Here is a 13,629-nt window from a genome sequence, read left to right on the forward strand (position 1 = left end):
GGTCTCTCTTCATCTTTGGTTCCGGTCCTGTGGGTATTGTGGTAAGTCGCTGTCCTGTCAGAAAATGAGCTGGTGTTAGTGCATCTCTATTGTCTACATCCTGCGAGATGGGCCTGGAATTTATGGCAGCCTCTATGTTGACTAGGGTAGTATTCAACGCTTCCTCGCTAATCTGTGTCTTTCCCAGAACCTTCCGCAAACATCTCTTGGTAGTGCCAACCATTCTCTCCCACCATCCTCCTCACCAAGCCGCCCTAGGTACACTGAACTTCCAGTGGATGTTATGTTTGGCTAAATATTGATGGGTTGAAGATGCCGAGAGAAATGTCCAGATAGAAGCTAATTCCTTGTTGGCAGCATGGAAGGACCTGGCATTGTCAGTGTAGATGGTGTGAGGTCTTCCAGCAAATCTCTGAAGCGCAAGCAGGAATGTGTCAGTAGACATATCAGAACATAGTTCCAAATGCAATGCCCGTGTTGTAGCACAAGTGAAAAGGGCTATGTAGCATTTCTTGTGTGTCCCTCCGACCATCTTTACGTAGAACGGTCCTGCAAAATCGATTCCTGTGACTTTGAATGGCTTCAGTGGCGTTACGCGGTCTCCTGGGAGTGGGACTTCTATAGCTTGACCCAAGTGATTATGCGCCATTTTGCAGGGAAGACAGGTGCGTAGTATCGTCTTAACTGCTTGTCGAGCGCGAAGTATCCAAAATTCAGAAGGCAGCTCCGACAATACAATTCGCACTCCTAGATGGTGAAGTCTAATGTACATCTCCCCAATAAGTAGTTGCACAAAGGGATGCGATCCATCCAGGAGTAGGGGGTGTTGTTGAAAGAGGTCTGCAAATTGTAAGCGGCCACCCAAGTGTATAAGGCCGTCCTCCAAAAGGGGGTTAAAGCGGACTATTTTAGACTCCTAGGTAGTGGTAATCTATTCTCCAGTGCTTGTAGTTCTGCAGGAAAACAGTGCCTTTGCGCTACTTGAATCCAATATGTGCGCGAGTTTCTAAGTTCTGTGGCTGTTAACTCTCATTTCCTCTACACCACATATCCTGAAATAGCAATTTTCCAGTGATGGATATAGGTGTGAAAAGTCCGAGTATGTAGTAGAATCTGGACGTTACACGCAGGAGTTGCCTCTTGCTGGCGGGTCCCTCCAGGAGCATTTCTGTGATGTCAAGGTGATCTATGTAGAAGGTGTCAGATGAAGTGTCCCACCTTCCTCCCAGAACCTGTGTGTCAGTCTCGATTTTCCGATCCTCGGCCTCCCAAATACATCTTAACTGCTCGGAGTTAGTTGCCCATTTTGCCATAGGTAGGCTAAATATATTCATCAGTTGTGTGAATTCGTAGTACAGGGAGATTACTTGGTTATCATTTTTCCCACCGGCCACAAAGTCATCCATGAAAGTACTGTCATCGATGAGACTGGCGGCACTAGGAAATGTGGACTTGTGTACGTAAGCAAGTTCCCTTAGTGCTGCTGAAAGGAGAAACAGACCACAGGTAAGGCCAAAAGGTAGACGTGTAAAACGGTAGATGGTGACGTCACTTGTCATTTCATATTTTCCTTCGTCATCTTGAGTTACGTTGTACCAGAAAAACCTGGTCAAATCTCTGTCTTTCCAATCCAATTTAAGCTGCAGGAACACTTGCCGTACGGTATGTTCGGAATCTCAGAAGAATCGAAAGAACCTCTGGTAATAAATTTGGTCCCATCTCTAGTGAATCATTGAGTGAGGGACCATCGCCTTCACGAGCAGACACATCGAAGACGATCCTCCATTTCGTCTTTCCACGTTTCTCTTTCTTTACTAATTGGTGAGATAAGTAGAACTCGTCATATGGTTGACTTCCTAGTGCAACAAGTTCCACGTGCCCCTTAACAATGCAGTCCATCATCTGAGTATAGTATATTTCTTTTAGATGCGCATTTCCTTGCAGTCTCTTCTCTAAGTTGTGGAACCGTCTCTGTGCATTATAGAGATTGGTGGGCGGAATAATTCCCTCCTTCCTGGGAAGGGAAACTACCTGCCATTGGTCCTCGATGAGGTAGGAGTCCTCAAAGGCCTGAAGTATTGCTGAGTCCTTGGAACTGCGTTGTCGATCTTGATTTTCTCTTATCCCCAGGGTCTCCAGATCCCAGAATTTTCTGAGAACATCATCCGGGTAAGAGGGGGCATGTTCTGAGTGGATGTAATTCACAATTGTTGAGCCCACAGTGATGCCTGTTCGATTCCCACTTAGTATCCAACCAAACTTGGAGGGGATAAGTACTACTGTTGGTGAAATACGAATGGGTGAGCTGTCTTTCACCACCTTCCAGTGGTGATCACCTCAATAAGGATCTCGATTGGGAGGTTCATATCGTCGGTGTGATCCTTGGGATCAGCTAGCTGCAGTTTTCTAGTATGCACTAGCATTTTTACATCGTGAGGTACTGCTGACTGTGGCGAGATGGCATGGGTGCTTTCAAATCCAGTGATTCTCGCAGTAGAGTTGGTCCAGATGCTCTTCATCGAAAATCTCACAAGTCTGCATGGACTCGATGTAGAAGATGTCTCAAAGGATGCAATGGCTAAGTCTCGACAGTCGACAACCTCTAGCTTCAGCTCATCCACTATGGATTTGGTGACAAAGCTAGACTGACTCCTGCTGTCCAACACGCAGCGCGTAAGTTTAGTTAGACCAGTGGGTCCCGTGATCCATACACGTGCTGTCTGCAGGTATGTGAAATCTGTTGCTTCAGCATTTATCCTATTTACGGACGTAAATTTTGTCGGGTGAGTTGTTGGCTCGGTAGATCTGGGGTTGCTTAAGATAGACCTGTGGTGAGACATCTTGCAGTGAGTGCACAATGCTTTGCCATTTCTGCTGCAGTCTCTGGCAGAGTGACCTCGATTCAGGCAAAGAAAACAGCGGTTAGCATTCTTCAGTCTCTTCACTCGCTCACTGGCATCTGGGACTACCTTACAATCTTGAGCCCAGTGACCACGGGACTCGCAGAACACACAAAAGGGGTCAGGTGTCGATCTGCTCTTACGCGATCTGGATCCTGTCTTGGTGTCGACTCGCAGTGTTGCTGTTGTAGGGATATAGGTAGAAGAGAAGGTGTCACCATGGATCTTCTGAGTAGTCAGGGCAGCGTCCACTTCCTCTCCCAAAAACTCAATTAGCTTGAGAATATCTCCCTCTGATAAGTTTTCTCTCTTCACATGATTATCCACTGGCGACAGATGTCGTCCAGGAATGCTCGCAGTATTTTAGGCGCGAGGATCCTTCCATATCCATTGACATCTTCTCCGAGTGCTCGAAGGGCTTGCACCCGCCGGTGACATTCTATGTATGTAGTGTTCAGTGTTTCAGGAGTGGCAATTTGTATGGGTTTTACATCCTCCAGATAATCTAAGTGTGCTTGAATTATCCTGTTCTTGTCGCCGTAGCGCGTCCGTAGTATTTTCTTCGTCTCCTAGTACGTTTCTGCAATCACAGGAATTCCGTCAACAAATTGTTTCGGTTCATCCTCCAAATAGCCACAGAGAAATATGTGTATGTTTATTGTAGAGAGGGAGGGGTCCTTATCTATAGATGATTCGAACTGCTCCCAAAATCGTGCCCAGGTCTCAACGTCTCCGGAGAATGGTTCGAGCTTGATCAGTGGTAGTTGGACCGAGTGTGTGATCGAAGCTTGTGTTGGTGCAATTGCGACTGCCTGCTTATCGGAGATACTTGTGTTCGTCATCGAGGTTGATAATCTATCCCCAATCCTTCACAACGCTTTCTGTATCGTGCGTTTAGCGGAATCCAGGTACTCCTCACACTTCTCCACGTCATCATCGTACTCGCTGTCTAAAAGGAGATCGTGGATGGCATCGTCAAGTGTGCCCAATTTACTCAGGGTTTCCTGAAGCCGGTCACGGAAATATTCAAGGTCATCTAGGCTGGTGTCATCAGTAAATGCATCTATTTCTGTAATGAAACGCATAGCATTCTTCCTTTCTCTCGTGCATTTCCGTTTCAAGTGGTGTAGTGTCACTTCTGTCAGAATCAGGCATTACTTTTCCGAAGACTAATATAAATGTATATATAAGCCTGTGTGACCAATTGAGCCCCTTAATCGACTGTGTCTCTGGTGGTAGTGTTATATGCTATCAATAAAGACATTACAATCACTTCACAGTAACAAGATACAGCAAGCAGTAATAAATTCAACAGCAATCTTTCTAATGAAGTTATATTCACAGCTGAAACTGTTCTGTCCATTCACTAATTTGATCTCTGACTAGTTAACATGTGCGTATAATATCACAACAAAACTTATCTTGCAGTAATAGCGTCAGTGAGTGGCCACATCCGCCTCCTAGTCTTGTTACAGCAAGGGTGACTTCTCACTAGTTTCAGCGTGCTGCGCATCTTCTCTCGAAGTCTTCAAGTGTAAAGTGTACATGATATGCTTCTAGTATCAGATGCAAATAGTAATTACGAATATCTCTCCCGGGTTTCGGCATCAAATTGTGTGGAGAACGCAAAAGGAGAAGACGTGTCGTCGTATTCACTGAAAGACTGCTTTTATGAAATCAAAAGTTACAACAATCTAAAAAGCCAACGTTGCTACAACAAACAATTGAATAGCCGAAATAGAAAGTTACAGTATAACATGGTTCAATAGGGTGGTCAAAGATGGCAGGGGCGTCTTAAATCCTCCACAGCATTGTCTAGGAAAAGTAAAACTGTTAATTTTCTTGTCAAAAGAAACTAGCCAATCAGTTATAAGATCGCGTGTCATCCAAGCTTTCTTATTAGCTCTCCATTCCACAGGCAATTCATCATGTCCACTCCTTTAAAACAGCAAGGTTTCGATGCCTTTCCAATAACGAGTGGTTTCATTTTTTCACCTGCCATATTTGCACAGTCAAACGTTCCTTTGAAATTTTCCCGCCAGAACATTTTTCTCCCCGCAAGCTTAGAGTTTTGTCCGGAAGAGCACGAAAAAATAAACCAGTTTCGTCCGCATTATAAATGTCTTCTTCTTTATAATTTTGAATGATTGAAGAAAGTTCTACTTTCCATTCTTCAACTTGTGGTGCATTAACAATGGCAGATTCCCCACACGCACTTTTGAAACTGATATCATGTCTCACTCGAAATTTCTCCAACCAACCATTTGAAGCTTTAAAATCTACACAACCAAGTTCTTTTCTTGCTTCCCTTGCCTTTTCTTGAATAATAGGGCCGAAAATGGGAATGCTTTCACCTCTTCATTCAAACAAAACATTATCCACAGCAAGACCTTCAGTTTTTAGAAATTTGTTTTTCCTCTTCTCGTCACCATTTTCAGGCCACTGCTTTAATAAGTCGTCTTCCTGCTGCAGAATGGTACTTATTTGCATCTTTCCTACACAGAATTTATCTGCAAACACACGAAAAATGCTTTTAGTTTTTTCTGCACACTCAATAACTTCAACTTTTTTGCAGATTATCAAACCTTTCCATTTAGGTGCCATCTCTCGAAACAGAAAACTGAAATGAAAAGAATAATCCTATTAATCTTATCATGTGTCAAATACAGTTTCAAATCGCGGAAACCTTGGACCCATCAGACAGGTCAAATCTGATGACTTTGTTTAGCCACCCGCTTCCAGCTTCCAAGGGGAAGCGGGCTGGGCTTGCGGTAGCCTACGAGACCCTTATTATCTTCTTTCATGTTACAGAATTTCATCCACTTCCAGTTAACAGTATTGTCTTCTTTCGTGTTAAGGAATTTCTGTACATTCCTCAAAACTAAATTTTTCATTTTTGTAACACATCAGGTCTTGAAATCCAAATTCTGTCCGTAGTCAGGAGGTAAAGCAAGCTTTAGGACTATCAAACAGCTGTCCGTGTCCGTAAACGAGAGTTGAATTTATCATTATTTCTATATTATTTTAGTTGGGACATAAAAATCTGTCCGTATCTTGGGGGTGTCCGTAAGGAGAGGTTTCACTGTATTACCATAAAAATTGTTAATTCAATCAAATATGCTATGTTACATAATTACAGCATATCTTTAAACATCCAACAACCATGACTTACAGAGTATACAGTCGACCATGTTGAAGTATTTTTACAGGTACATACAAAGTTATTGACACTGGAATAACTCTTCTCAGGTTCTCAGCCAGGTGAGTTGGATTGTTGCTTCCAAGCTTTCGATGACTAGCTCTGCCATCTTCTTCAGGAATTGAAGTGCTGTGGGACCATGTCTAGACCGTATATAAGCGGTCAGTGGGGCTTCCCGCTGTGGGCCAATCAGGAGTTAGTTCCTAGTCCTGACCGCCTGCTGTGTTCTGGTTGGTTGAAGCTTGTTGATTACAGTTTCTACACTCTACTCAGCTCTAAGCTCCAGTCTCTGTTGAAATTATTGCCAACTAATTTGATTTTGATAGCTTCCTTGATGACCAGGTCCCAATAACCCAGTGCCTTGTCCAAGACAATGGTGGCATCGAAATCTATCTTATGGCCCATTTCCAGGATAGGCTGTGCTACTAACGACTTATCAGGGTAATGTAGTCTTATGCTGCCCTGGTGTTCCTTGCAGTGTTCCATAAGGGTGCATCCCATTTGGCTGATGTAGCACTTTCCACACTCACAAGTTATTTTATAGACACCAGGTATCCTAGGACCAAGGTCGTCCTTAATTGGTCTCAATAAGTTCTGGATCTTTGTGGGCAGTGGTGGAAGTGGGCTGGTTTTAGCGGAAAATGTTATGTAGATGATATATTGGTCATCTGGAAACATGGAGAAGCAAAACTTCAGAAATTCCAAGAACACCTGAACAGCATACACCCGAACATCTAGTTCACGAGAGAAGTGGAAAAAGATGGTTGTCTCCCCTTCTTGGATATTCTCATCTCCAGGAAGATGGATGCCACACTGGGCCACAGCATTTAAAGTAAACCATACTTACAGAGCTATATCTGAACGGATGCAGTCATCAACACTCAGCACACAAAAGAATGATCCTGTTGACTCTTCTGCACAGGGAGAGGGGGATTTCGGATCAAGAGAGTCTCCTTTCAGAGATCCGATGTCTGCACAAGATGTTCCAACAGAACACTTTGGCAACAGAGAAATTAGTGAGCCTTCAAAAGGGCCTTCTCTGACAAACCTTTCCCAAGGAAAAAGACAAGGAGATGAAGAGCATGGCGGCATACATCCTGTTTTATAGCTCCACCTCAGGCAGGATTGGCAGGCTACTAAGAAAACACAGGATTAAGACTTTCCATAAGCAGCCCACAAAGATTCACAGCTTACTGCGACCAGTTAAGGATGACCTTTATCTTACGATATCTGGTGTCTATAAAATACCTTGAGTGTGTGGAAAATGCTACATCGGCCAGACAAGACGCACCATTATGCAATGCTGCAAGGAACATCAACGCAGCATAAGACTATATTATCCCAGTTGGCAGTAGTGCAAAACAGTCTGGAAACTAGCTAGAAGATAAATTTCGACGCCACCACTATCTTGGACAAGGCATCAGATTATTGGGACCTGGTCATCAAGGAAGCCATCAAAATCCAACTAGAGGGCAATAATTTCAACAGAGACAGGGGCCTAGGGCTGAGTACAGTGTAGAAACTGTAATCAACAGGCTTCAACCAACCAGAACATGGCAGGTGGTCGGGACTAGGAACTAGCTCCTGATTAGGTCACAGCAGGAAGCCCCACTGGTCACTTATATACTGACTAGACATGGTCCCACGTACTTCAATCTCTGAAGAAGATTGCAAAGCTAGTCATCGAAAGCTTAGAAGCAACAATCCAACTCACTTGGCTGAGTACCCAAGAAGAGTTGTTCTATATCCAATGCTGGGAAAGCCTCAAGTCTTACTTATAATGCATTTTCATTTTCATATTTTCATGACTTAAATTGTTCTATATTTAATTTCTGGAAAATAATTCTGAAGCAATAATGTAATAAAAAATGTAGTTAACAAGAAACAAAAATCTATACCAAACGTAGCAAACCTCATTCATCTACTTTCATATTCTCAAAATGTTCTATATATATAAAATAAGCATTTTCCTGAACATTGATTTTTAATTATTACAGGTTTCTTGTGAAATTCAATTAAATGACATATTGCACTAATTTGTAATATCTACCTGATCGGTGACTTGGAGTTTCAGGTGTAGGAACATTCAAGCCAGATAAAAAGTTTTGAAGATCACTCAGCTGTATTGTACCTTGACCTATAACAAAAAGTATAATTAAGCAATGACTCGTATATTCAATATAAGAAATAAATTTTTGACATAATATAAATGTGCTTATACCAGAGATCACATTTAAGAATATATTTATTTAGGCATCTTAGAATATAACTGAGAGAACTAAACAAAAGAACTAAACAAAGTGAACTGAAAGATACATATCAACAAATAAGTACCGGTAATATAAATCAAGGACTATAGGAATTTGAAGCCAATAAGCGATGGAGGAGCAGCAGAAGTAGAAAAAAGGAAAAAAGAAGAACATAGAATGAGTGTCACGAAGGTGAAACATACTTCATGAATTTTGCAAAAATTTATTTTCTTTAAAATTTGTAAATGATATTACCATGTATCCTTTATTTTCTTGAACTATTATTCAGAAGACACACCTAAACAAAATAATTTAATGTGCACTTAAATAAAGAGAAACACTTTCATTCTGTGGATTACACACAAATTAATAGCATTCTCTATTATTCCAGAATTGATCAAGACACTGACTTGATTTATAAATTGTACTGTTTAGGTAGATAAACATGATAAATATGAGCACCATGTCTATTGTGTTAAAAAAAGTTACAGACGTGCACCCGACTCAAAATGTAACTCTTTCGATGCAGGTGTAATGTATTATTGGTGAGGACATCAATGAAAACAACTTTTGCTATTGTTTCATATTATTTAATATAAATGTTAGAAGTTAGTGGGATGCATACTCTTTGAGTATTTTATGCAATAACATTGAGATTTGAATCCATAGAGCATGAGTTTCATATCTCAAGTTGTCTGTCCAGGATCCTTCTATACTCGGTAAAAAATAATGCAGCATTGTTCATTAACACACTGTATGTAGGCTAAGTAATTTTTCACAAATTTAGCCACTGGCAACTTTTCTTTTAATAACTCTGCCCCTTTCTCTTTCTCATCACTATGTACAGTATATAGTCATCTCACATTTACTCAATGTCCAGTTCTGGAGAATAGTTTTTGCTACTGAATCCAACAGAGGGGTTTCTCCATTTTTTCTTTCCCTTCATTCCTCGATGATGGACTGACATGTAACTCCAAAACATGAATGTCTCTTCATCTACGACACAGTGCAAATATACAAAAACTTCGCACAAATTCTATAAACTCATTACAGCATGTGTGAAGGAATAGAGGTGTGTTAACAATGTGATGTTAAAAAAGATAGTCACAATAAATCTATTGGATTAAATCTGCTCCTAGATGAATTTAGTCATTCCCCTCCTGCACACTTAACAGGTATTAAGATTCTGGAAACTATCACACATTTGTCGTCATCGTCAGCCATACAACTTATAGTCCCAGAAGGACTGTTACGGTCCACAAAAGTTTTCAGCCCACATTTGTCAACACAAAATTAATTTATAACGAGACTTTGAATCATGTACCATTTCGAGATTTTTTAGAAGACAGAATAATAATAATTATGTAGTGATCCAACAGAATTATATTCCCCTTGTACTTCAATTATGGAAACACCAGTTATGTTACAAATAAAATGACTGCCAGTTAGAGCTACATACGCGATAATGACAACAATATGCGAGTTTAATCAAATAAAGGTTACCTGTTGGTACTGAAGAAACAGTTGCAGTAGTTGTCGAACTAGTAGTGCTGGAAGTAGTGGTCGCAGGTTTTGCAGATTCAGTAGTGGTTCCTTTACCAGCACTCGAAGTAGTTCCAGTAGTTGTAGAAGTCGTAGTTGTCACATTAGTGGTAGAAGTTGTTGTAGTAGTAACAGAACTGGTTGTGGAAGAAGGTGCAGTGGTAGTTGTAGTTGTAGATGATGATGCAGGACGAGAACTTTGGCCTGTTGAAGGACGGCTGAGAAAAACGAACACAAATTTTATCTTTTAAATTATTACTTTACTATAAACAAGCATTGATCTACCCTCATTCATCCAAATCAATATAACACTATCATCATAAGTCTGAGTTAATACAACAAAGATATTATCAAACATGTGAATTGATGTAATGATCTATCATAAATCAAAATTCAATGTAATAATCATCTGTCTTCATAAACATGAGTCCATATAGCCTATAATTGATCTGTTGTTATAAATCTGAGTCAATATAACACAGAGATATGCAAAAGAGAACCAACCCACACAATCGTGATTTGTTTAGATAATGTTACCAGGAGGGAGGGGAAGGATCTTATACATTATACAAAAATAACACAACTCATTTCCTCAAAAAGCTTCAGAAAAAATTCTGCTTCAAAATTTTGGCACAGTAATGGGGGAAAAAAAAAAAAAAAACGGACCGACCCTTGTAGCTGATTTTAGAGCCTTGTTAACTAAGACTTTCGTGGTTCGAATCCTGCCCGGAAAGGAAGCTTTTTTTTGTTCCTTATTGAAATTATTCCCAATACTTTTCGATTGCAGCAATATTTTACTAATTAATTAACTTATCATTCCCAGAACATGAATTTTACCAGCAATGTAAAGTATTGGGAATAAATATGAATAAGGAACAAAAAAAAGTTTCCTTCCCAGGCAGGATTCGAATCACGAAAGTCTTAGTTACCAGTCTATCGTCCTCTGGAGTGAACAAGGCTCTGAAATCAGCTACAAGGGTCAGTCCGGTTTTTTTTTTTGTCACTACTGTACATGGATTTTGAAACGAAAGGAAAACTTTAAACTTAAAAATCTCAGTTCCTACTTTCTGTGGGTTGGATTCCTTTTGCCTAACTATGTCCAAAGCTGATCTATCATCATAGATCTATCTGCGTTAATATAATACTGATCCATAACCAAAATCTGAGTCAAATCATTTAGACTTACTTATTCCCGTGCTAACAGATTACATATGAAATTCGTAAGGATACCTCTGTAAGGAATAAAGTGAGAAAAACTTCGATAACCAGTTAAAATACCAGAGGAAGATTAAGGTATACAACAACAAATTCTGTTATACTGAGAACTGCCACTAAAATGAAAAGTTACTGAATGGGCAATAAATAAATAGTACCAATAAAGATCTTATACAACATAATAAATGATTAATTTATTCACAGTTTTCTGCCCAAGAGCAGGTCTTTCACTGCAAACCCAACATTCTCCAATTTAATAATTTGTCCCAAGGTATTCCTGCATTATAAGTGTTAATTATTATAATTTTATAAAAAAATTCTGTTAATATCTCAGTTCCTGGAGTATTCATTCACAAGAGAAGATATCTGTGGGATGTATATTGCTGAGATGTCTTCCAGAAAGAGACAAAATTGAAGAGACAGTCCATTATTTTTCTTTCAACTTGATCTAGATGAAATAATTTATTTTATGAAATTTCTTGCTTGAAGAAATATGTGACTTCAGAGAAAATAACAAAGTGGAATGAAGAAAATGCTGATCTTTGCTCATAATGGAATGAAATTTTTTACATTTTCTCTGAGAATATAATTTTCTATGCACAACTGCGGAAGTTGATTGAGATATTTCCGTGTCTTCTTGGAAGTAATGCTTCAGTTGAAGAGAATTTTTTCTTCTACAAATATGATGTGGAGATTCCAAAAATACACAATGAGTTTAAATAAGGAAAGACAGAATAGAACATAAGAATGAGAAAGCATGGTTAAGAGAGACTGCACAGAATTGTCATTTCTTAACATATCATATTCATTATACAACCCTCACCAACACCATATTTCACAGACATAAGTACCTAGAATTAGAAGCAATTCTGCTGACTTTTAAAGAAAAGTAAAGAGTTTGTTGATAGGTACCTCATAGTTCCCAATAAACTAGACAGACCGCCTATCTGTCCAACACCTCCAAATAACTGCATCAGCTGTTGTTGAGACATATTGTTCAACAAATTCTGTAAATCTCCATCTGAAAAATCAATAAAATTAATAACTTCTAGTTCAACACATTAATAATGTAAACTTATGGCAGAAGTACTAAAAAATATTATATACATACATTTACAATTGGCTATCATAGGTCAGTTCTAAATAAGTAAATTGATCAGAAAGTGAGATTCCCTATTTTATACACACTTCTATTTACAAATTATACACGAATATGTTTCTACAATGCTTTTCAACAACATTATGCATTTATCCCATCTTGGCACAAGTATGAAGAATCCTTTCTAGATAAAAATTTACTTGATGTTCAAATAACTCTTGAACAGCATTCTGTATTGCTGTCTCATCCAGAAATAGTTGTCCGTCAATGTGTTTTTTTGGTGGTCCAAGAAATGAAAATCGGAAAAGGTAAGAATTTGACTGAAAAAAGGAATTCCAAAACATGCCACTGAAATGAAACGACTGCACAAGTTTCTGTGTGGTCTGGCATTGTTGTCATGAAAATTCACATTTTTGGAGAGAAGACGAAATCTTTATCTTCAAATTACTTCCTTTATTCATTGTAGTGTTTGCAGGAACTGTTCTCTGTTATTGCTGTTTCATGCTTCATGAATTTAAAAAAAAAAAAAAAAAAATGGAGCCTTATGCACCCCAAAGCACAGTTGCTAGAACTTTGGCAGCTAAGAGGTTTTTTTTAATTTTCTAGTCCACAGCAGCACTGGATTTTTTCAGTCCAGTGATAACTGGATTCAGGGCTCTAGTGTATCAGCATCATTTATAATGGTTTCCAAAAACTAGTTTTTTCTTCATTAACTGCTGAAGATGTATTTAAAAAAAGCTGAAAATGATCCCCTCTGTGTCTATTGAAGATAAAATTATCCCTATTGCAGGCCATGGAGACCCGAAGATTAGTGGGAGGGTAAAGCTCAAATCTTTGTAGACAATTGGCATTATCAGCAGTATGGATTTCAGTCCTATGTGCATGCCATTTTTATTCCCAAGGAAAACTCTGTGGTACTTATCCTGAGGTTAAGTCGACCCAGGACTATAGTACAGCTGAAAGAATTGCATCAATTGAAAAAACCATAACCCCATAGGAAATTAAATCCGCAACTTTTGGCCTTGTAATACAGCATCTTAACCACTATGGTTAATGCATGTCACTGCATTTTTTTTGCTTTATTAGCCAAACATTTTCACATCCAATGTGCACACACTTTTTTGCAAAGAAGCGCTTCATGAATAATGTGATGGACAGTTCCAAACTAAATGCCTAATTCTGTAGCAATACATCTTATTGGGGAAAGGAACTGGCCATCCTACCCAATTATCTCCTAGCCTAGTTGCCTCATAAGTGGTGCCTTCTTGGTATCACTTGTGAGGTTCAAACCTGTCTTCGGGCAGTTGACTAAACAACAACAACCTCTTATTGCTCGTTGCCCATCAGCCAGAATCATTTATTCAATCCACACTGTGTTCACAGCATTTGTGCAATGATTTATCTGTCACAGCGATGATCATCATT

General features: G+C 39.4%; 1 protein-coding gene across 4 annotated transcripts in view; it reads right to left on the reverse strand.

Annotated features, from left to right (window-relative positions):
* Rpn13 (regulatory particle non-ATPase 13) overlaps nucleotides 1–13,629 on the reverse strand; it is a 625,061-nt gene that overhangs the window by 590,445 nt on the left and 20,987 nt on the right. For all 4 annotated transcript variants that reach the window (XR_011336219.1, XR_011336220.1, XR_011336218.1 and 1 more), the window contains exons 4-6: nucleotides 12,018–12,126; nucleotides 9,852–10,108; nucleotides 8,150–8,236 (exon numbers count right to left, since the gene is read on the reverse strand). Coding sequence is in view for 1 of the 4 variants with exons in the window: in XM_069848077.1 (XP_069704178.1) it covers nucleotides 8,150–8,236; nucleotides 9,852–10,108; nucleotides 12,018–12,126 (453 nt within the window). In the remaining 3 variants the exon portion in view is untranslated. The remainder of the gene's footprint in view (nucleotides 1–8,149; nucleotides 8,237–9,851; nucleotides 10,109–12,017; nucleotides 12,127–13,629) is intronic.

This window comes from Periplaneta americana, chromosome 15, assembly GCF_040183065.1.
Source record: "Periplaneta americana isolate PAMFEO1 chromosome 15, P.americana_PAMFEO1_priV1, whole genome shotgun sequence".
In the NCBI taxonomy this organism is placed as follows: Eukaryota; Metazoa; Arthropoda; class Insecta; order Blattodea; family Blattidae; genus Periplaneta; species Periplaneta americana.